At 48.3% G+C, this 24,386-nt stretch overlaps 1 protein-coding gene across 1 annotated transcript in view; it reads right to left on the reverse strand.

The window, feature by feature from the left end:
- Positions 1 to 4,843: 4,843 nt before the first annotated feature.
- Positions 4,844 to 24,386, reverse strand: part of LOC108492417 (sodium- and chloride-dependent GABA transporter 1-like) — a 35,082-nt gene continuing 15,539 nt past the window's right edge. Inside the window, exons 3-15 of the mRNA XM_017804734.1 lie at positions 22,831 to 22,962; positions 22,003 to 22,103; positions 19,356 to 19,465; positions 18,842 to 18,974; positions 17,487 to 17,621; positions 17,162 to 17,265; positions 16,729 to 16,853; positions 15,819 to 15,931; positions 10,527 to 10,658; positions 9,703 to 9,805; positions 9,194 to 9,294; positions 8,251 to 8,418; positions 4,844 to 5,608 (exon numbers count right to left, since the gene is read on the reverse strand). Of these exons, the coding sequence (XP_017660223.1) occupies positions 5,504 to 5,608; positions 8,251 to 8,418; positions 9,194 to 9,294; positions 9,703 to 9,805; positions 10,527 to 10,658; positions 15,819 to 15,931; positions 16,729 to 16,853; positions 17,162 to 17,265; positions 17,487 to 17,621; positions 18,842 to 18,974; positions 19,356 to 19,465; positions 22,003 to 22,103; positions 22,831 to 22,962 (1,562 nt within the window). The 3' untranslated portion in view covers positions 4,844 to 5,503. The remainder of the gene's footprint in view (positions 5,609 to 8,250; positions 8,419 to 9,193; positions 9,295 to 9,702; positions 9,806 to 10,526; positions 10,659 to 15,818; positions 15,932 to 16,728; positions 16,854 to 17,161; positions 17,266 to 17,486; positions 17,622 to 18,841; positions 18,975 to 19,355; positions 19,466 to 22,002; positions 22,104 to 22,830; positions 22,963 to 24,386) is intronic.

The following is a 24,386-nucleotide window of genomic DNA, read 5'->3' on the forward strand; positions in this document are numbered from 1 at the left end:
TAGAAAGTGGAGGAAAGATCTTAAAATGCTTGGAGTGTGCAGCACTGTGGCTTTTGCTTTCACAGTGCCCTTGGTACCTTGTTACTCTCCTGTGAATTTGTGGAGGGCTGTCAGTTGGGTAGGGTAAAATCTCTGACATCCCTGTTAGATCTCCATAAAACAGCACTGGATTCCCACGCCAGGAAGGAGCGCTGATAGCAGAGACAGTGAGAAGCTCTGGTGAAGGAAGGAGCCATGGAGCTGCACAGGGGTGACTGCGTGAGCAGGAAAGGGCCCAGTGCCCCAGTCTCTGTGCAGAGCCTGCCCCTCCCCTCCCTGCCAGACTGCCTGCTCTGGCCACCCCCTAGCCCAGCAACAGGCACATCTGTCCAGCAATTTGGGGCTGACAGGTGCAAAGCAGGGCTAAGGAGGAGAGAAAACTGGCATGGGCAGGCAAGCCTCTTCCTGAAGAGAGAAGGTGAGGCATGTGAGTAAGAGGATGCAAAGCAGAGAAGGGAGGAAGAAGTGACAGGTGCCTGAACCAAGGACTGCTGTAGTGGTCAAGGAGGTGGAGGGGAGACGGTAGCCAGCCCCCATGGTAGCTCCCATCTTTCAACCCTCCTTTGACATATCTTCTCTTGTCTTTTCAAGGGCTTTGAGGCGTGAAATGATCAGAATGGTCCTTGCACACATTTTTGAAAGCTCGCAGGTGTCATCAGTAGGTTTCAGAATCTCCAGGCTATTTCTTCCTATCTTAAGCTGCTCGGGTAGACTCTGACCAATATCTAGAGTTGGACAGAGGCAGGATCAGACATCAGGAGATGAAGGCCAAGTTGTACAGGTGCACCATGTGGCCTCCAGTGCCAGTACTGACAGCCAGTGCTGAGCACCACGTGCTCAAGGTCCTGAGAAAAGCAGGCAGTGCTTGGTACAAGCTGGTAGCCCTCAGTACAAGCAAAACCACAGTGGACATGCCTCTTGGTGGTGCAGACCCCCTCCCCATTTGGCCATCACCAAATGCAACCAGGATCCTTCAATCCCGAGAGACTCCCCTCGGGACAGACGAGGGATAAGGACAAGTTGCTCATCCGGAATGACACCTGCTTTAAGAGCACTCTCTGATGCTCAGCACAGCTGTGCCCAACACATCATTTAACAGAGCTGTGGAGAGACTACAGTCTACACGGTGGTCAGCTGGCCAAAGCCTTACAGTGCAGCCTTACACGGCATCAGGATCATGTCACAGACATTGCACACGTGTTTTACAACCAGCTTCCAGCTGCCAGCTCTTGGAGCACATCTGGGAGAATGGCAGCAGGAAGAGCTCCCCTCTCCCAGGGGAGAGGATCACACCTGGAACTCCAGGGGAAGCAGCACCTGAGCAGCAACAAAACAATCCTGCCGTCCCCATGGCCCACCTCAGCCCCCACTGCAGCAGAGGGGCAGTGGCATTTATTTTGTATTTTGCAGCCCTCAGGAAAAAGAGGATTTCAGAGGGATTTGAGCACAGCTCCCTAAATAGCTCTTTAGAATTAAGAGGTTTCACAGAGGATTATTTCAAGCAGCTGCCCGTGGTGGGAGGGAAAGGCTGGCAGGTGCTGGTGAGATGAGGGGACAGACAAAAGGCAGAAGTTCTGTACATAAGCACAGGGGAGGAAAGTCCCCATTTGAACCACAGCAGAGGGGAGAGGGGAGCATCCCACCTCCTGGCTATGTATGCATCCTCTCTTCTGGGTGAGTCAAAAGGAATGAGGAGCAGAGGGGTGGTCAGCAGAAGTGACACACCATGGGAACAGCACAAAAGCAGTTCTTACAGAGGAGTCACTGGCACGGAGCAATCAGTATCCAAAGCCTGATGTCAAAAAGACAAGGTGCAGATATGGCTGCTTTGCTGGACCTGGCCATAGTGGCATTTCAGAGGTGTGGGATGAGCTCAAGGGGAGCCATCACCATCCCTGACCTCTCACTAGATGGGAAACCTGTGTGTGAGGAAGGTGGGAAGGCTCTGCTAGCGCTAAGGATGAGTTTGAAATGCTGGAGAAGGGGATCAGTCAACCAGACAGAGCTTGACTAAGGACAGATTCCTACCTGCAAAGTTACACATGCCAGACTTCACAGATCCAAGGATTCATGGTGGAAATAAAATTTTGCAAAAACAGGAAAGGCCACAAAATCTTTAAGAACAGGCACAGCTCTGTGGACTGGTAGAATGTGGGTCAAAATATCTTTCTAGTAATACTGAGAGATAGCATTGCTTGGCACCACTTTCTGGTGAAAAGAGGAAGAAAAGGTAGCTGGAACTTCATTACAATTTTGATATTGCTTCTTAGGGACTGGATGCTGCAAAAAGGTGAGTTCCTCCACAGGGTCCTGAACTCCAGTTTTCAATGGGCAGAAGGGTCGAGCATGCACACAGTGACCAGCTGAGCGACAGCACAAAGGAATGAGTAATAAGGCTGGAAGGAGAGCACATGAGAGAAACAGGAAAGAGAGGCTGGTGTTAATAGAAAGAGATAGAAATGAGGAAAGAACAGAAAGGAGAAGAGAAAGGAGGGAGAGCTGTGATTTTACAGTAGTGGAACTGGAAAAGCAGGAAGAAGCAAGGAGAGGTAGATTATTTCCACTGGATGGATGATAGTGGGGAAAAAGTGAGAAAAGAAAACAAAACAGAGAAGTGCAGGAGGGAGAGAAAAGAAGAAGGTCCCAGGCAGAAAACTAAACAAATGGTTAAATCTCAACAAATATTATTATGAGCAGTCCATGCATAGGGCAGCCTCTGCTGCTACACCTGGAATGATGTGCCACAGGCAAGACCACAAGTCAGAGAGATGCTGGGGCTAAAATCCTAGCAAACAGGAACTGGGGGGTTAGAGATTTTCTCAACAACCAGGAAAAAGAGTTTGTTTTCTTGAGCCTTCCTTCTCCGCTCCCTCAGAGGAACAACCTTTGAACAGCTCTGAACAACCTTTGAACAGCAATTAAGCTCTTCGGCCAAGCGTTTAAAAAATTACCCCTGACACTGATTTTGTTCTGCCTCAGACCTGAGCTGACCCAATGAAGCTGGAAAAAAACAAGGTCTTCCACGATTTCAAGGCCTCTCTCAAGAACTGACTCCTCTGTCCATCACCTGCCTATGCAACCCTCAGTCTGCATTTGAGGGGAAGGAGGTTATGTGACCTGGATGTACAGGCAAAAGTAGGTGTCTAGTAAAGGTCATTACTGCAAAATCAGAGGTTTAACATTTATTTTCAACACAGATGTCTCTCTTCTTATAAAGAGTGGTTTCCTTTACTGCCCCGGTTCACAAAAATAGGTGAAATTGGAATAGAAATTTTCAGCTGTACTAGCGCAGACAAATAAGGGACAAGGAAAGATGACATGTCTGTGACGGGCTGAGATTAATTGTGATGAGCTATGATTGCAGCTCTCAGTGTTTGGCTTTCGGCTTTACGAGATCAAGCCTGCAAATTCGGTGTTTCCTCATGTCTGTTTAACAGCTGTGATTTTTTTGACGCAAACACCCGACTGATTACACATGGAACAGGGCGTGATCCCAGCTCGGGGTGTTGGAGACCACAAAACACACACTCAAGGCCTGGCAGCCACAGCCACTAAAAGCCACGTGTACAAACAAAAATGGGTTACACATCTGAAACAACATTAATTGAGATGCATTGGCAAGTTGGCAGGGGACCCACCCCCAAAGGTGACTGACTTCAGCTTTAACCAGAAAACTTTCCTCTTTCTGTTACTGATCCTCAGGCTGGAAGACTGGCAGGTTGGCCCCGTGCACTGGCAGGTCCCAGGGACAGGCAGCACAGGGCCAACCTGCAGCATTTTGCAGCTGCTGTCAGAGTGCAGGACAACTGGGCAAAGGCTCATCACTCAGCTGGCACCTAAGGTGGGACCTCGAGGGGACTGCACTGTGTCACTTATGAGACCAGACCCTTCGGTAGGAAGTGTGGGTGGGACGTAGCTGTTCTTGGATGCTCATTTATGAGTTTGTTGATTCTGAGCTGAACCTGGAAGTGCGAGCAGTGTCAGTGCTGTGTTATGGGTGGGGAGAGACTAATCTGCACTGTCACACTATGTGTGCACGTGTGGTGGGTGCTCTTCAAATGCTCTGAGTACACGTTATCCCTGCATGGGGTCATTGGGCAGCTGGCACAAATGGGAACATCACTGTCACATCTACACATGGTGCTATGATGAAACACCTCCTTTCACAAGGCTTTATAACCAAGAAATATGTTGCTGCTTTAGGACTGCTCTGAAATACTTCCCAGCCTTCTCTGTGGTGTTACCCTCCTCCAGCATCATCTACACCAGCTCACTGTCTCCTGTGGTGTGTGTTGGGAGTTGGGATATGCCAATGCCAGCAGCAGGCTGTACAGATACTTCCCATGGGACATCAGCACTGGTTCACAGGGGTGGGTTTAAGCATGGGGGCTACATCCTACCAATTGCCTCAGGAGCTCCTGGGATTTAGGTGTTGCCACTTCACAGAAAAGGTGTAAACTAAACCATCCATGGGCACTATGCTGCATCTTATTATTTCCCACCCAGGGATGCAGCCAGGGCGGGTGTTTGGCAGGAACTACCTTTTTCCAGCTGGTAGGAGATTGGCTGGGGGGAGTGCTGGAAAATCTCTCAATCACATGGTGGACCTCTTGCCTCTGCACAAAGCTGTTTGTAGCAGAGAGTGATCATGTAGGAGATTCGGACAGCCTCTAGCAAAGAGCCCTTCACTTACCCTTTTAATTGCATTTTAGGGACTAGCTACTACACAGATCTGCAGAGGGCAGAATGCTCCAGAAGAGAAAGGCTGCCTGCTCTGCAGGGCTTTGACTCACAGGGCCAGCCCCAATGGATGCAGGGAACACAGCTGGAGACTGTGCAGGGCTGAAACCTGGCACCTGTGAGCAGCACACATTGTCCTTAAGCCCTTCTCCAGTTTTGAGGTGGTGTCCTACAGCTACCAGCATGCTGGACTCCTCACTAGAATCCCTTGTTCTGCACTAGTATCCTTTGTTCTGCACATCCCCTCCAGTTGTTTGTTAGTGTTGGTTTATGCTCCATAAATCAACAGCCACCTGCGATTTGAACCCAGTGTCGGCAAGATCTGTGGGGTGAAAGCACAGCTGTGTGCTGGGGGATGCTCTGCAGAGTTTCACATGAAAAGGCAAGAAAAGCAAAGAAGTGGACAACAGTCAGTCTAAGCTCTCTAGAGACATCACCTCTGCTCGGGAGGAGGAAGGCGTGGGCACCGGCTGCTCCTCCCTGAGAGCCTGGACCAGGATGCTGCAGGATGAAGACGGTCACTGCACAACGCCCTGGTGACAGCTTGTTCAGCACCTTGGTAAGCCAGGCCAGGAGGGACACAAGCAGGTTCCTCCGCCAGGTCCCCTCTTCAACAAGTGAAAGCCATCATGGAGCCAGGGACATGAAGCTGTGCCAGAGGAGCTCGAGGGACAATGTGGAGCGAGCAGCTACGGGACAGGGCGAGGATGTTCAGGCTTTCCTCCTAGACGGTGGCATCTGAGATCCTCCCATTCAAGGACGTCTTTGGCTGGAGGCCGTTGTTCTGCACGTGCACCTCTGCTTTGGGCTGTGTCATCTGCTGCAAACGCTGCCCAGGAATAAAGGGAGAAAGTGTCAGCCAGGGGTTGGGGGCAGTGGCAGTGGGACAGCCGGGGCATGGCAGCAGCTGAGGGTTGGGACCCCTCACCCCAAGCCTCAGAGGTGACCCTAGTTACAGGGTGAGGGGATGGCGCATGCAGCAGAAGTGGCTCCCCCAGCACCACTCACTGAATCCGAAAACCTCTGCAAGTCACCTTTCCTTTGGTGCCACACACAGCACAGCAGCTCCTCCTTTTATCTGAAATACAGGAATCATCCTGATAACACAGGCAAACTGTTACCAGACAAGACCAGCTGCAAGGAGGAACAAGAGACAGCTGCACTGTCACAGGCTTTAGAGTAGACTCATTTTCCGCTACTGTTGATTACAAAGTCCAAATCTTCATTCCTGAAGCCCAGCCATAATGATGATGATTACAAAGCATTACTAAGTAACTACACCAGGCTAACAAGGTTATGATCTTTGCCTTTGATGTAGATGAGACCATCCACCTGAACAAACCTTTGCACAGCAGCAACTCCTGTCACCCCGAGCTGATCAAATGAAAAGTGGAGAGTCAAGTAATGTGAAGCAAAGAACCCGGGAAAATATGGAGGGGCAAGTGATTGCTGGAGGCGTGTGGACTGAACATCAGGAGTGATGAAGAACAATGAATCACTTTTGCCGATCAGGGAGAGACTGATGCTGTCCACTGCAGAAAAGAAGCAGGGGCAGATTGAGCATGACCTGAACAGACATCACTAAGACAGGTGTTTCTCTTTTCAGCAAGAGAAACAAGCTCCTACTGAAGTAGCTGTTGCTGGGTGTAGTCCCTGAAATGTTCACTGAGTTGCTTCTACCATTCATGGTCTTTTTTTTTTGCCCTCTCACATTCATGCTCAGTAGAATCAAAATGACTTGTAATCTTTCCTGTCTGTCAAAACCACTTTATTCAGGATTGGCATCTAATTTCCCTCCAGCTCCAGCTCTATTACAAATTAATCCAGGATCTGTGCATATAAGAGGCCAAAAATTCTCTCTGTCTCTCTGATACCAACACACGCACACACAGATTAGCCTACTTTCTTCATGGTGCCATCTGCTGCTCACTCCTGGGTCTATGAACGATTGAGAGGGGTCTGGGTCTCATCATGTGTGTGGGCAATGTTAGAGGAAGAGCCAGACAGGGAGGGCACACATCAGCCACTCACACTGCTTACTGGTACTGCTGGTTTGCACAAGATGCGGAGGAGATGGGTGGAAACGTGCTCATGAGCTGCTCTCCATGTCCTGGGGCAACAGGGGAGCCCCCAGCACTTTGGAAGTGCTGGTGTTGCCACTCTTTTTACGTATATAATTAGCACAAGCCCTTTGTCAGAAGGAGTTGAGCTACTCCTGGGAGACCACAGGCCAGCCTGGGCTCCCCCAGATGCTGGGATGTGCTTCCTCCACCTCTAGTAAAACAGGACTGAGACTAGGCAAAGGGTTGAACTCATGTCTGTACTTTCGGGCTTCCATTCTCCCCTTTTCCAGCTCATAATAATGAGGGAATAAGGAACCCTCTAAATGTCTGAGAAAGGAGCTACTGCTGGAATTGCTGCTGGCCTTCAACCCAAAATCACCAAAGTGACTTGACAACACCCCGGCTTGAGTCCTGCAGGAATGCCAAGGTGGATCTCAACACCAATGACAAGTACCTAAACCCAACTTCAGATGAGAGACCAGAACTGAAAGCAGATCTGAGACCCCAGACTCACTCAGTTCCCACATCAGAGCACATCAAAATGGAAGGCTGGCAGGAAGAAAACTCAAATCCACCTGCAACTTGACCTCAGAGGTAGAGAGCCTGAAGTTGACCTAAGCCCAATAATTCAAGCCAAAACATTTCTGAGTTAAACATTGTTCAAAATACAGCATCCATGACGTAAGCTCATGGGATTCAGATGGCGTCTGGTTGCTATTGCAGCTGGGCTGGGAAAGCCATAAATGAGCACCCCTGGGGTGACTTCTTACATCTGTAGTTTGCAGCAGACAGCACCAAGCCAGGGACTTTTTGCACAGTGCTCTGAAGACTGAATGTCAACACCGTAAATAAAATCTTAACAGTAAGTACTAGGTATGACATACAGACTCATGATTCACTGCTACATAAAACTCTGCTCAAATTACTAAAGAAAACGTTTTAAACAAGACTAGTGGGTATTGTGGGTCCTGCATAAAAGTCTTCCTTGCTTCTTAACCCCTCAGTCACTGAGTGCACTTTACAAAGCACGTGGCAAACTACCACTGTGCTTGTCTCTGTTGGTAGCAGGTCCCAGCCCGAGACACTTCAAGATCCACGCTTGGAGGATGCTGATCTCTCTGTTGAGAATTGCCAAGTAACCATGCTCATAGCCAGGGACTGTCAGGAACCTGGATTTCTCTGGGTTATGAAACCTCAAAGATTTCTTCCCAGTCTCTTCCAAGGCTCCAGTCTCCTGCACCAAAGGGATATTCCAGGGGCGAAGGCTCCCTTTTTGAGATGGTGACAACACAAATTTCAGTGAGGAACAACGGACCGAAGTGTAGACTACCTGAAGGTCTGCCTACATGGCCAGTCACAGCCAGACACGCCTACCCTGAGCAGAGAGGAGTGGTAAAGCTGTTCATACCTGCCGGAGAGTCCCCTTTGAGGTGAAGAAAGAGTACAGCATGTATCCTGGAATCAGTACCATGGAGGACAGAGCCATAAGCCAGCCAAGGCCTTGTCCCCATGCAGGATAGACATATTTTCCCAGTGTCAGAGGGGTCATTTCCACCACACTGAAGAAGAACACACCCTGGGAAAAGAGCACCAGCCAATGCAGGTGAAGGCATGCAAAATCAGAGTCCATAAATTCTTTCCTTCATTATCCTCTTAGCTCCCAACAGTCTTAGAGCAACTGAACAACTCTTTAGACTACTCTAGGGTCTTTCAGCCCATCAACTGGTAATCTGAAATAAATTCTCCTTATCCCATGTAAAAAGCTGGAACTGGAATACCCCTGATTTTCTTCTTCACTAGGCTACTTAGACAAGCAGTGCCCCCACACCGGTTCCTAAGCAAGTCAATAGCATCCTCACAGCTGGCCTCAGGAGTCTTCATCTTCCTGTCACTGGCCTTTTCCTGCCATTCCCTGCACTACTTCTGCTGGAAGGGCAAGAATCAGCAAAGGCCAAATTGCTCTACAGTCAATTATCCTGCATTTGCTGATAGCTTTTGCTCTGACAAGCCTGTCAGGGGCTGAAGCTGGAGCTAAGAGCCTTCACCAGAACCAATAATAGCTTTCTGAAACAGTACATTATTTTGCTTATCTTCTGGCATCTCAGAAAGAAGAATGAAGAACTGAATGCCTCATTTAGATTAAAACAATCACCTAGAACTTTTCTTATGGGTGATTTCTAGCAGGCAGAGTGAAAGAGGCTCCTGTATCACTTTGCCCATCTCAAGTCTGCCTGGTACCACCTTGCACCAGCCCTATACTGGCTGGAGAATATAGTGTTTCCCCTACAGTCCATCCAAACTGAGGGGCCCTTCTTGACCCACACCTGCAGATAGGATGCCCCAGGTCTTACCAGGCAGACAAGAGGTGTGAAGAAGGCCCAGCAGATCTTCCACCAGATGCAAGGCTTGTAGCCAATCATTTCTTCGATGTTCCTGTAAAACCTGTTCACACCTACAAGAAGAAATGAGCATTGAAAAAAACATCCCATCTCAGCACCATGGTTAACACATCTTCTCATGACACAGCACAGGCCAGTCACAGCAAGAGGCATGAGAGACGCATTTTCTGGAGGGGATGGGGTACTGGGACACAAAAGCAAATTCCTGCTAACAGCTTCCATGTTCCTGGTGTCCCCTTGAAGGCCCAGAGTGAAGTACCCTAGGCATCTGTCAGTTTGTGCAGAGGTCTTTGTGATGGGCTGGAGAAGTGAGATGACAGCCTTCCACTCCTGATTTTCTGGGGTTATCAGTCTAAGCTATTTTCAGTTGCAAAATTGTCATTGGCTTCACTGTGGGAGGCTTTTGAAATAACTCACCGTGCCAGCGGAGGAAACAAAGGAACGAGGTGTTCTGTGCTTACCATAACACCAAGAAATTGAGATGGTCTCAAAGAAGACAAGAAAGAGAAGACACATGCCACTGGCTGAGTAGTAATCAAACAGCTTGAAGACATAAATGCCACCCTGAAGAGACAAAAACAGGGTTAAGGAGTTATAGATTTTGGTCGACAATATCAGCCAGCAGCTTTGATTGCTACTGTCTGTGTCTGTTGGCTTTAATGTTAATTTCCTTGGACAGTAGAGCCAGTGTTGCAATGTTTCTACTGGAGTCTGGTTCCCAGCAGCAAAACTGATGTGCTCTTGCAGACAATTAGCCAGTCTGTTCAGGCATAGCCAAGGGTGAGAAGAAAACCAGTAATTCACTAGGATCTCATATTTCTCTGCTTTAGATGGAGTCGCTGAATTTAGTCTGCTCTGCCCTTCCCAGGAGTTTTGCCTTGCCTCCTCATGAACCTTCAGTGGTCCACAAATGGTCTCCAGATCACTCAGCCCTCACCGTCCCTCATGTGAACCTTGGCTTCAGCCCCAGAGGTTCAGGGCCCCAGCAGACTGGTTTTCTTAATGTTATCTTAACCCTTTGCAGCAAGCACTCCCCAGCTTGGGCTCTGTTGGCTTGAGCCCTTATTACAAATAGCAAAATACCAAGACAGACTGACAACAGGATAATGGTAAAAAATTATGGAGGCATCCTAAGTAACTTGAGATGTAGCAGTGATGAGCGAACCCTTTTATTCAGCATTAGGAGAAATGCTGTCACTTCTTCCAAAGTTTTTGGTGTTTCTGTGCTATGCCAAAGTGACTAGAAAGGTGTTATGAATGGAGGCACAAACACGGCTGTCTGTACCTGGGTGATGTTGGAGAATCCAATGAGATAAGAGATGAAACAGACCACTGCGATGAAGATCTTCTTCCTGGCTCTTAGGAGATGAGGATACTCATCCACCAGGGCTGTAATGAACCCTTCCACCGTGCAGAACTAGAAAAGGTATACACCAAGGACATATACATAAGTAGCCTGACATCGCTCCCACCCACATTTAACTTCATTGCTGAGAACCTCATTGATTTAAGAACTCTCTGCAGACTTTCACTGAATAGAGACGGAGCTAAAAGCACTGAAGTTAAATACTTAAAAATAGCTGAGATAAATCCCTGTCTTTTGCTCCTGTGAAAAGCCTCTCCTTTCTTCCCACAAACTCTCTGGGGCCTCCCCTCCACTGCCCTGCTCCCCCACGCTGCCAGGCTCTGTGTCACAGCTGTGTGTCTGGGACACATCCTGGACCTCGCTTGCTCTTCCCTTCCCATGTGTGCTCTTCCCAGCCTACAGGAACACACAAGAGAACACTTGTGCTGTTCAGTGATCTAAAACACTTAATAAGGAGCTGCATTACCCACTGCCCAGTCTCACGTGCATGTGAATAACTATGACATCTCTGACTACCCAGTCCTTTTTCAAGCACACTACGTTAAATGCATGGGGCACATCAAAAGCCCATCCTCACAGCATATCGTCTTTCTAGAGATGGAAATACCTGGATGGCTTGTGAAGCACTACACAAGGCACAGTATATGTTGTGTGCACCACAACACATTCCCTGTGAGTGTTACCTTCAAATCAATGTTCCTGCCAGTCCTGCCTTCTGGCATGAGGACAGTTTGACCATATATATGTGAAGTGCATCCTTTCCTCCTATTTCCTGATAAACTGTGAGATTCACTTTTATATCTCGCTCCCAGAAACAGGTAACATACAGCTCTCAGACAGCACATTATGCCTCTAGCAGAAATCCTGGGAATTAACAAGAGCAGCAAATTCCTGGCTTCTCTGGTCACCCTGAGCAAATGTAAAAGCCCATGCAATGAAAGTGAAAGACATTTCATCGCTCTTGGGAGTCAGGGACCTCCCTGTCCCTGGGAAGAGAAGAACCCCTAGAGTGGAGGTGGAGGTATATAGACTAAAAAGAGCAGCAGAGGGCTAGAAAGATGTACGGAAGAAAAGCAGGGAGCCTGAGCTGTGCCTATAGCTGGGCAGGGATGTTAGAAGAGCTTTCACACTGCTGGCTGCTGGGGCTGGCTTCCACGTGGGCCAGAGCAAGGCAAAGGGCAATGTGTCTGCCCAGGGTTTTATATCCTCACAGAAAACCAGTATTCCCAAAGCGTCAAAGCTCAACGGCTTCAGCTTGAATGTTTAATGAGCTAAGCCTTTTATGTTGGACACAAGTGCCATTAAAGCATCTTTTGCCATTCACGCATGGGTTAAGCTGCCTTTATACTCACAGACAGCAAGCTCTTCACCCCATCCCACCTAGCTTGTTGTCTGGAAGAGTCAGGACTGAGCTGGCACCACAGTGTGAAGAGATAGCATGACAAAAAAACCACTGTTGAAAGCGATTCTTTCCATGTGGATGCATGGCCAGGCACTGCCAGAGCCATGGGCAGGGACAGGAGACCCGAGATCAGAGAGGGAAATGGATTTGGAGGGGGGGCCAGAGGTGGTCAGGGGCAGAGGGTGGTGTCCACCAGAGAAGGAGTGAAGAAAATGATGTCTCAGATAACGGGATGGAGTAAAACTGACAGCCCTTTGGTGCAGGAAGAAGGATCATGTCAGGGAAAGCATAGAGGGAAATACAGAGAGGTGGGTGATGAGAAACAGGGTTACAAAGTGAGTTGAAATCTCTTTGTCTCCTATCAAAATCAAGTGGCTGTGTAATGGACAAGGTGGTGAAACAAATGGTAGTATACTGCTTTTTCTAGTCATAAAACAGGCAATGATCTTCATATCATTTACTGAAAACTGCCTCACGCCAGCCTCAGGTTTCAGAAGGGATGCAGCCTAGAGGAGGCTCACCTTTCCAGCCCTGTGGACTGTGGCTCCCTATCTGGCCTGAGATCCACTTTTCCAGGCCTACATACCAAACCTTAGCTCCTCACACGAGATAAGTAGGCATTTCTTCTGAGTGAAAGTATGCTGCTTTCAGGATTGGTGAGGATCTGGGCATTGGGGTGCCTTCTGTCCTTGCCACTACAGTATGCTTTCCAAAAAACTCTGCTTTTCCCACCAACTTCCTCCAGACACAATTTTTAGCATATATTCTGTTCTTCCTCATGCCTCACCTCATGATATTGTCTCTTTCCTAAGCATTGTATTGCCATTAACTTAGCTCTTTTGCTTTTTTTCCCCTTCAAGGCTTAATCATCACACAAGGATAATGGGTTTGATAACCTGGATTTGGGAGTCAATATAGGTGGCACCTCAGTCTGTAGGAGAGTCCCTCTCCCACCCTCTCCTAGTGTCAAGGGCTTGCTATTCCCTCCTTGACCATGCAGAGCACCCTGACTGGGACCCATGGATGTGTGGGGAGTTTGACCACAGATGTGCATCCAGAGATCCACGAGCGGTCTCACTGCCGGCAGCTGGAAATCCTCATGAATAACCCGTGAGAGGAGGCCTCACATGGGACAGACACAGGCTTGCAGTCACAAGGCCCGCAAGCTCCCCTGAGGAATGAATGCCTGACCTGGAAACTGGTAGGTTAAAAGAAAGCATTAGCATATTACGAAAGAGGGTCTAGACGCAAGAGGAGTAAAGCCCGGATGGATGAGAGCAGAGTGAACATTAAGGCACATGAGCGGCAAGTGGGGGCACAGGAGGGAGGTGCATGTCCATCCGTGTAGGTCACTCATCCCATTCAAGGACCTGCAAATGAGATGAGCACCCTGACAGAAAGAGGCAGGTGTGACTCGCCGGACCTACTCCCATTGTCACTAAAGGGCTGGAGCTTGTTGCTGCATCGCAAACACAGATCTCAGCCCGACCTCCCTTCACTAGCTGGGCTTTCAAGCGTCTCTGCCGTGCCTACAGAGCCGTGCCCTGCCGGTGACAAGGGGCAGCCTCAGCCCAGCAGCCCTGGGAGTACAGGGTGCAAGAAATGCCCTATGGCCCCGCTGCGCCTCACGGACTGGGCTGCTGACCCAAATGAAAAATGCCTGCTCCCCATCTGCAAATACCACAAAGGATATGAAATCAGCACATAGCAAAACCATCTTTTTTTTTTTTGCCCTTTTCTTGTTTTTTTAGATGAATGCTTCAAAATGCACGTGGAATTGCAGGCATTGTTGCAGCCTGTGTTACTTGTTTTATATGCACAAGCTGCCGTGCCTTTGCTGGTGTGTTTGAATGAATCAGAGCTCCAGCATGCAGGCAGAAAGCTATTTCACATGTATTTAGCTGTGCTTTTTAAGAGCTTGTTTTCCTTTTGATGCTTCGTTTCTGCCCAGCCTTCTCCTTCAGGCAATGATAGCCCCCCACAGACTGCCCTCCAGGACTGGCTGTCAGAAGGGACATGGAGAATTTCAAGGGGTATTTCAGAAGTAAATGCAGCAAATAAATTCCACAGAATGCTTAGAGGGCTTATTGTCATGCCTTGAACTATTTACCGGCTCTGAGTGAATAATCCATGGACATAATTTTTTTTTTCTGTAAATGTAGCTTTTTTCAGAATATTTAGTTCTTATTTGCATTTCTTTTTTGCTAAATAATGTCTGTAGTAATGCAGACATGAGCTTTATAATGTGTTTATGAGAGTGTGACATCATTGAAAACCAGATTTGGTTGATTAGATTTTCCTGGAAGCCAGGTGTGACATTTCAGGAATAGGTCTGAGTCTGATTGTGAACTAGGCTTGGGTTTGTGAACGCTACCTGTAATCCAGGAGAGCATCCATTTTGTACTGGTGGTTTGTGCTGCAAGGGAAGAGCACGTGGGCATAAGGGAGGATGGGACAGGCCAGGTGCAGGCTTTTGCAGGAGCCTTTGATTTTAATGCACTGAATAGAGAGGCACACTGCAGTTCACTGCTTCACTGGGTAGCTACTTTTAAGCTGAATTATCAGAAAAAAGTATCAGCACTTGTAAAAACACAGAGATAATCGTGGTTTTTTGTTTGTTTTGTGAGGGCTCTGAGGGGGCAGGGTAGAGACCTTTAGCTACATCCAGCTGCTTCCCCCACAAGTAAGACTACCTGATGGCAAAGCTACCCTGGTACCCGGGCACCAGCCTTTCCCAAGGCATGATTCCTTCTTTCTGCCAGAATCTATTCCTGCTCACCTACAAACCAGGGAGCTGCAGCTCTGCTCAGGATCACTTTTGTCATCAACACCAATGCCAAAACAGTGCACCAAACCACTGTCCTCACACTCGGAGGGAGCCCCAATTGAAACCCCACATCGCTGCTTTTCTCAGCAGAACCTGCTGATGCTCCACCAGAGCACTGGGTCTGGCTGGACACCAGTACCTTGTGCAAAGGTGCTGGCTCTGGCTCCTGGGAGTAGGGAACATGGAGACCTTCTACCCTAAGCTTTGAAGAAAAGCCGAAGTAATGACATTCTCTCGCCTCACAGGAAATGCAGTTTGGTCAAGGTGACAGAAAATTCCAAGCATCCAAGCTTCTCACAGAACACTAAGAGAGCTGAGATGACCACAAACTACCGTCATGCAGGCATGGAATGAAATAGTTCATACTGATTTCCCTTATTTCATGTACCTACATTGGGAGTGGGGGGAGTCATGTCCTACAAGAACAAAGCAGTTATTACTTGAAAGAAATCTTTTTTCCCTTTTCCTGTGATGCAAAGTATTTTGGCAGGACTAGTTTCCCACTAGCTCTGCTTAGAGCCTGTGAGGCTCAGCTGCCAGGGTGACCCAGCAAGGTGGGGACGGGCTGTGTGCACTCAGCAGCACTGGTACTTGGCCACAGGGTCAAAAATTGGTGTGAACAGAGAAAAGCTTGCCAAAGATCCTCTCCTTCTACAGGGAAGTGGTGAATATCTTATAGGGCTGACTGGTTCTGCTGGGCTGCTGGAAACTGGTCATTGCTCTTATTTTTAATGGGCAGCAGGACAAGGACTGGTGCATTGGGAAGTTGTCAGATCCCATCACGCTTCCAAGGATATGCCTACATGAGGGAAGAGCACAAAGGTGATGTCCACATAGGAGGTTTTGTTTCATGAAGCTGCATTTCACCTCTAAGAGTTAAACCACCCTGCTCAGCACTGTCCAGAGGTGCAGGAGGGGACACCACCATCATATCTGAAGATATTTTTGTATCTTACCCCACCTCGTGCCTGGGTTGTCTCACCTGACTATCCAGACCCAACATCATCAGCATGGAGAAGAAGAGGACTGACCAGAGAGGTGACAGGGGCAGCTGTGTGACAACCTGTGGGTAGGCGAGGAAAGCCAGTCCGGGGCCTGTGGTAATGAAAAGAGGGGTGAGAGCAAGTTTATAAAGCATTTGATGGGAAGTCTGAGCTAAGGGCCAAGGTTGAACAGAGAGACAACAATCCCAGCCAAGACTTGTGGGTATTTGATATAGGAGCTAGGAACACCTGAGCTTTTGTCCGTGACACACCGACCCAGTGGAGTGCACAGGGGCAGGACGGGGAGGCAGGAATGACTGGAAAAACAAGTCCTGCAAGCAAGAAGGTCATCAAATTATTGCAACCAAATGGAGCTGGAGCATTTGCTACAAAAATGAGAGCTGCTTATAACTTTCCCAGTGCTATTTTTTTTCCCACCACAAAATGCTTTTTCTTGAGATAAAAGCTTTCTCTGGGAAGACAGCAATTTCAAAATATGTCTTTGCGCAAAAATACACAGTCCCATCTTGGTTAAAAAATTATTCTGAGATCAATTTCAAGATTGCACATGAAAAAGGGACTCCAAATTTTCATCATGCCTGCTGAAAACATAGGTAGTATCTATTCTCTACAGGAAGGTTTCAGACAGCAAATGGCCTAAATATTTCCTTACAGCAAAATCACAAGAAAGTTCAGCATAAAAGGAGAAGAACACTAAAAGCAGACAGAGATGCCCCTTGCAGCCAGAGTGTGACCAACATCAGCCACAGGTGCCTTAGACATATCTTGGTGGGAGGGTGCTCAAAGAGCACCTGGGTCCCAGTCTGGAAAGGCCTGGGAGCATCCCATGCTCACAGAAAAAATTGCTCTCACAGGTTGCTGTTGCATTTGAACTGGGTTTCTGCTTACCTGAGGAGGCCAGCTCTGAGACTGACTTCTTCGTGATGTGTGACATGAAGCCAATGATGGAGAAAATAACAAATCCAGCAAATACACTTGTAGTGGAGTTTATACAACAGACAATAATGGAGTCTCTGGAAGAGAGAAAGAAGGAAAAGAAACCACCTGCAGGTCCCTACCAAGAGGCCAAGAGCGGAGAGTGGGGTAAATAAAAGACCAAGCCCTGCTGAGAGCAGGTCCATGCCCTGGAGAGGTAGCACAGGTGAGATATGAAATGTCCTGCAGGCAGAAGAGCCCCTCTGTAGAGATCACAGTGTGTTCCCTGACCTGCATGTTGGCACTAAGGGGACAGTGGAGGTCAGACACCCCAGACTCACCACGACCCCCTACCTCACCCTGAGCACTCCTCACCATGCAGGAGGCTGGGAAAGAAAAAACCAACCTGTAGACATTGTTGTGGAAAGTGTTGTAGCTCCCCAGAGCAATCAGGGACCCCAGCCCCAGGCCATAAGAGAAGAAGATCTGTGTGGCTGCATCCATCCAGACCTGTGGAGAAAGAACCAGGAGAGGGAGGGACTCCATGCTGCAGGTGCACCTCCTGCAGCAGCTCAGTGCAGCTTTGTCTTAGCCTGTGAGGGTCGTGACTGTTTGAACGAGGAACTATTGCAGGATTTTTTTAAATACTTAAAATATACAAGGGAAGTGCCTTTGGAAGACTAATTAAGAGACAACTGGGAGATAGGAGCTTTCGTCACTAGGCCACAAACCTCGGAGTCGGAGAGCTTTCTAAAGTCAGGCGTGAGGTAGAAGAGGATCCCCTCCTTGGCTCCCGGCAGAGTGACTCCACGGAATAAGAGGATGAAAAGCATGAAGTAGGGATAGGTGGCCGAGAAATACACAACCTGAAAAAGACCCCATGGTAGAGAAACCCTCAGCCCACCAGTGCCCAGGAGCTTTCCTGCCCACGGTGTCATTGCATGTGGCATGTACCCCTGTGAGGGGGACAGGCTCCCCAAGCACAGCCACTTTCAGCAGAATTTCCTTGCATTTGCTGTCTCCCATTCCCATGCTAGTAATGTTTCTGTCTGTCTGAGGTTTCTCCCTACCAATGATATCCAAGGACACATTAATCGCAAAAGTAGCATGCTGAAGTCTGGATGAAATGCCCAAAGACAAGGGAATTGCATGAGGATAAATTTAGTCCACAGAAGTAATCCCTTTAAGTCATCACATCCTTATTTTGCAGAGCTAAAGCCTATGTTTCTCTAGACCTATGCATCAAGCAACAAGAGTTGTCTTGATTTCCACTGCTTTCTTCTCAGCACTATTTCAGGGACTCACAAGTACATGACATCCCTCATCACAGGGCCCATACCAGGAATCACCAGGGCTTTGCTGTGGCTGTGTGGCTAAAACCTGTTTGGAAGCTACTGGGGAAGTTAACTGCTTAGGTGACCTACCCCTGAAGGGCTTATTTCTGATCTCTCCTCTAGATTATTCCTTTCATAATATTGTCCTGCTGCACCACACTGTGCTCTAAATAACATATCCCAGTGTCTCAGCATCACGTTTTCACTAAACTAAGCAATTACCTTTCTGCTGTGCTAGCCTGAAATGCTACACAGTGAATAACAATGTGCTTCTCATCTGAAGGTCTCCCACCAATATTGAAAGGGCAGCAGGGAAATTTTCAAATGAGATGGTGAGGTTTTTTTTCCACCAAAACATTTTAAGAGACCGTGATTTTCAAAAGGGGGAGACGAGAAGAGGCTTTACTCTCTCAAAAGGCTGTCCCAAGGTGGGAAATATAAGTAATCTCTGAAAACATCTTCACAAGCCTCTTCCCCAAAGGACTGAGTGCTCAGACCCATGACTTTACAGGGAAGAGCTATTCTCTACACTTAGAATGAAAATTACCATAAACACGGCAGCAATTTTTACAACCGTGAAAGGTAAAATGTCAGGAATTTAATAGCATCTACTGTGATTCTGCCTCAAAACACCATAACCTTAGTTATAGGCACTTAAATAAAATTGAGTCTGGAGGACATTTCGACAGCCGAGACCTGAGTCGGTTGAGACCTGAGAGGCAGCAGTGAAACACCCGACCCTCACACCGTACCTTGCCTGTCCACTCCACACCCTTCCAGATGGAGAAGTAGACCAGCAGCCAGGCCAGGGCCAGTGTGCCGGCCAGGGGCCAGCGGACAGAGCCGGGCTCCCCCAGGCCCCCCGACATCTGGTGCATGTTCCTCCTAGGGACGGGAGACTTTGCGTTAGAGGGAAGTCCAACCCTTGGGGGCAGAGGGATTAGAGATCCGGGGGGAGGGGGGGGCTACAGGGTGAAGGGCCAGGTGCAGACAAGCATGAGAACCCACAAAACCCTAAAGAGACCTGAGGTTCATCGTGATGGGATAAAGGGAGGAGAAGAGGTGGAGAGGCTGTTATCCTCTCTGTTCATCAGACCTGAGGTTGCACAGTGCACCCCATGCCCACCACAGCCAATGGCTGGCTGTAACGCCCTCCTGCCAAAGTTATCCAAGGACAGTGCCAACGGGCACCAGCCACAATCCTGGTGGGCAGGTATGACTGTGGTGAGGGGGGAGAAACCTGGTGTAGGCAGGCTGTGGACGTACTCCCAGAACTCAGTGACGGCGCTGGTGAGGTTGGTGGTGTCATTCAGGGAGTAGTTGGAGAAGCAGCGGTCGGTGTTCCAGGCATTCCCGCAGTTCTGCCATGGCAGGTCCTGCACCGGAATAAGGACAGCAGGGTTATCATTAATGTTGTATCTCCCAAGTGCAGCGTTGAGAAGTGAAATTTGGCTTATTTTAAACTGAAACCCCATTATTTTTTTTGCGAAGAGGATGGGCAGCACCATCAGATGGGCACGCCCTTGTAGCCAAAAGCATGAAACTATTTTCTAAAATACGGTAATTTGTGACAAGGATTTTCCAGGAAACAATATCACAGCTTGATTAGGACAGTGCTGTAGCTCTAATAAAATGTTAGTAATTCCCCAGATAGAAAGCCATTTCCAATTAACTGTTGGTAATTAATAGCTACAAATTAAAATGGCTACCGAGGGATATTGTGTTTATAACCATTACAGCTTTCAGCTAGCTTCACTCAACAAGTGGTTGGAATTTAGTGCACAAAGAATAAACAGTTTCTTACCTCTCAGTTATACTAAGCTCCAATGCTTAAAAAGCAACATGGCCCTGAGAATGGGGGCTAACAGGCTGTCTACTAGACCAGTGGACTGATGTAACGCAAGCATAGGAGTAAATTTAAAGCATAATAGCTGTTTCATGCTGTCTCCTGCCCCAATTATAAGCAGCACAAAGAGAATCCTGGGCAGTGATTACGCTGTAGGTAGTAGCAGTGTGACGGCAGCACACCACTACAGATTTAATGCGATCAGCTCCGGCACTGTGAGCGCTGAAGCTGCAGTGCCAGGGGCCCTGTGAGCATGCAGGGCAGCTCACCCGTGCCACGTAGTGCTGAGGCCGAGGCAGCCCAAGAAAAGCAGCTCAGATATGTCTCAATGTGTAACAGTCTCTTTTCCCGAGCACAGCGCACGTAGAAACGAGGTGATTTCCCTCTGCAGACAAGACCTCGGGCTCCAGCTCGACAAAGTTCTAAGAAGATGTTTGTATCCATCACTATTCATCCACAAACACCGACCTCTTTAGAAATATTATCTGCATTTTAAGTGTTTTGTGGCATCAGTGCCTTTAAGTGCTGCCTTCACTGCTCCATCTGAATCAGTTCATTCCAGGAGACAACACCTTCTAACGTGCTGGCTTGGCAGAAGGGTGGTTGTTGTAGGGGAGTGGGGGACATTCAGTGGCCACCCAGGCTGCTCCACCCACATGGTGATTTCACTGAAAAATGCTAACTGCACTGAAGTAAAGGCAATGGCTCAAGAAGTGCCGCGCAGCAGCCCTTCAAACAAGTGCTTTGCGCATCAGAGGAGCTGCACAGCTCTTACAAGGAGGGGCAGGCTGGGGGGCAGTTTGTTGCTGCTCCATTTCCTCTGAATTTCAGAGGACAGAAACTGCAGAAGGCTCCTATTATATATGAAGCTTGGCTCCTATTATAGTTCAAAATACTCCTGGTCAAATTTAGGAGGGACAGGGGACCGACATCGGCCTAGGTTTTTTATTTGTACCTTGGCTCCTTTTGGGAATTTAGAGTTATCTCTGGTAAAAGAAAACATCTTGAGCCAAATACCTGGACCTGCCTGCGTACATATGAGCACTGTCAGCAGCTGGGTCTGTGACACCCGAATGTACCAAAGCCTCATCTTGCCCAGGGATGGGTAGACCTTTGTTCGTTTGGGAATCCTCTGAGGGTGCATCTATTAATCCACAACCTACAATTTTGTTCTAGATCCAGGACCCTACAGTGGTACGTGGTTTTGGGGGTAGAAGCACAGTGGGGAATGCCAAATGGAATAATTTAGCAAAAGTCTTGATAAATATTTGAAATTTTGCTGAAACAAAAAGTAGAACTGGATGTACAGCATCATAACAGCATTTCATGGTTGTATCTAAATTAATTTTAAGAAGATCCCATTTGAACCATGCGGTTGTTGTCTTTAAGGGTGCAGGTTGCTCAGAGAGTTAAGGAAACTCTCCCAGTTTCTGGGCTGAAATTAATCATTCATCTACCAAGAAGTTGATACCAAGAAGTGATTCTAACCTTGTATGGTAGAAGACCCTGTTATGGGAGAGGAACCCACTATAAACCATAACGTCGAAGCACATGCTAAGGGAACATCACAAGCAGATGTCTAAATGATTTCTCAATCATTTTCCCAGCAGAAAAAAAATCCCCCAGATTTCATTTATCAAGAAAAGAGTGAATAAGAACTAATCAAGGTCAGGACTAAGTCCTGGGAAAGACCCTGTTGTAACAAAACCAGTTATGGAAATGTGTAGCTCTTAGATTTGAGCAGCTCTAGAAATACAACAGAGACACAGGGTGAGTTTTAAAGAATGATGTGAGTGGGGAACAGTACTCAGAGAGGTGATGGGACTGTCCTCTCCAGAGGACCATCCTCTTAAGAGGCAACATCAGTACCCATCAACACTACAAAACTGCCCCCAGGGCTGATGAACCTCTTCAGGAAGGGTCCAGCAGGATGCTGACAAGGGCTCTTTGCACAGACTGCAAGCAGCTAGTGCCTGTTTTGTAGCATAAACCACTCAGCCCCCACAAAGCAGGAGTGAGGACCCAGAACACAGCCAGTGCTGTGCTGCAGATACGCCTGTGACTCACCGCAGTGAAAGAGTTGAAGAGATAGTAGAGAGCCCAGGCAATGATGACAATGTAATAGATGTTCAGCCAGAAGGAGAGAACCATAGCTGCCAGTCCCACTCCTGCAAAAGAAGGCAGAGAGCAGCATCAGTCCAGGTCTCCAATACCCAAGTGAGTTCACAGGCACCACAGCAAGTTTTTTGGCAGAACCAGAAAAAGTGAATCAGCTCATCAGCACAGGGTGTGCTACAGTTGCACTGCGAGGGGGTCAGCAAGGGAGGCTCATTCCCTCTCGTCTCTCACCCGCCCATTTGCACAGGGAGAACAGTGCTACCTTTCAGTCTGCTATGGGTTCTTTAGGGACAGAGCCCCATAAAAACAGGATCTGGTCACTTCTCTGGTAGAATTGCACTTTCCCACATTCAAGGCATTTCTAAATCACCACTGGTTTCTAGAATACAGTTAGTCCAGGCACGGCAACAGGTTCATGCCCCCTCTTTACAGCTTTCCCATGCAATTAAGGTAAGCCTACATAGGGAGGCTTGGAGCAACAAAGGGTCTTTTGCAACCAGAGCCATTCCATCACAGACCATACTGCTCTCACCACACAGTCTTGTGTGGTGGCAAGGCACTTTATGCCTTGTCACCACACAAGACTGCTCAAACAGAGCATAGTGATGTTAATAACTGCAGACATCAGAGCCAAGGACAGCTGGATAATGACAGAGGGGAAAAAACACTCCCCTCACCTGCCACCCCATCCCAGACCCAAAGGATTTGCTGATTTGCTCCTCAAACCTTTAATGGAATCTGTAGTTACGTGCCATTGGTTTCACAAACACACAGTACCTTTAAACATGGGTGCCAACCTCCAGACTCCCAGTCCACCAACAGAGGTATACTGGCCCAGAGCAGTCTCCAGAAGGAAGAGAGGAATCCCAGCGAACACCAGTGTCAGGAAATAGGGGATGAGGAAGGCCCCTGAAAGAAGGAGCAGTGTTATCAGACAGCTCTCTCTTTTACCATGAAGCAAATACCTCCAGCTGCGGTTTCTTGCTCCACAGCACCCACGTGAAGAGGAGAAGCCTTGCTGGGAGACGACAGTTTCCAGCTGGAGTTGGTGTGTTCCATGAGTCTCCCACTGAGATCACCACTGCTTCACCCTTATCTGTTCCTATCACAATGGGTATTTATGTACCCTGTGTACGTATACACTGACATCACTAGCTATGCAATGCCAGTCTCACTTTGTTGTTAGCTATTAGGCAATGCTAAACCCAATCTGACAACAAACCCAAAACTTGGACACTGACATTGGTGACTTGTTCTTGTTGATGCTTTCTGTCTTACCTGCAACAGCTTCCAGTTCTTCAGCTTGAGGGAAAAGTGCACAGGAATATCTAGCATTGGCCACTGCTCTCTTTTTTTATAGCTATTTCAGTCTTTTAAGAAAACTGTGACAAAGACTGTATTTTCTCTTATAACAGTGCTATATACCTAGCTATCCATGTTTTAGATTTTACCGTTAAAATTCCTGGTAAAAATATTACTCTTCTCTATGGCCCTGTGGAAATCTCTTCACTATAAACAAGCTATTGCAGCCATTCACTAGAGATATTACTGGCACTGAGTTATAAGAAGAGGGAATAGAATAGGAGAGCCTTGCTGTGTGATTTGAAGGCTGTACATGTTCAGGTCATCCTGACATTTAGGACTTGGGACAAAGCTCATTTTCCACCTTTCTCATGCATGTGCTGGAGCATGCCATCATCCCTGAGGAGGACAAACTCTGGCTGAGGACAGAGTGGGGACACTCAGTTTGCTCAGAAGCAGCTGGCCATGTTTGGGACAGCACTGGTTTCTGCATTAGCCGAAGGGCTGAGCTGTCAGTATGAGTCTTCTTCTCCAGATAATAGTGGGAAGGCAAACACGGAGCCAGAGAGCAAAGCCACTCCGGAGAGCTGCGGCCCAGCTTGCACCTGGCAGAGTCAGGCTCCAGCAGCTGCTCTCTGAGGGTAGGGACGCAGTGAGGCACAGCCAGGGATGCTGGCTCAGGGGACACCCAGCTGGGGACGCCTGCCTGCCAAGCAGGGAGCTGAGCCCAGCTGGGAGAGGCAGGTGCCAGCACCCGGCATGGGAATCTGTGGGAGGCAGCATGCAAGAGGAGCTGGCAGTGGGTGGTGGGGAGGAAACACTCTCTGGGCCAGCAGCTCGATGACCGTGAGCCTAAATCACAAGCTGGAGTGGAAGCACAGGCTCTCAGCTTCACCAGCAGCCTGGCAAGGAGGAGAGAGCAGCTTTGAGCAGCGCTGCACACTCAGCATCCTCCCTTGTGTTCTTGCTGGCCACCACGAGCTGCAAGGTCCACTCCCCTTAGGAGCCCTGCAGGAGGACATGGATGCTCT

Source organism: Lepidothrix coronata, unplaced genomic scaffold (assembly GCF_001604755.1).
Source record: "Lepidothrix coronata isolate B3197 unplaced genomic scaffold, Lepidothrix_coronata-1.0 Scaffold10, whole genome shotgun sequence".
In the NCBI taxonomy this organism is placed as follows: Eukaryota; Metazoa; Chordata; class Aves; order Passeriformes; family Pipridae; genus Lepidothrix; species Lepidothrix coronata.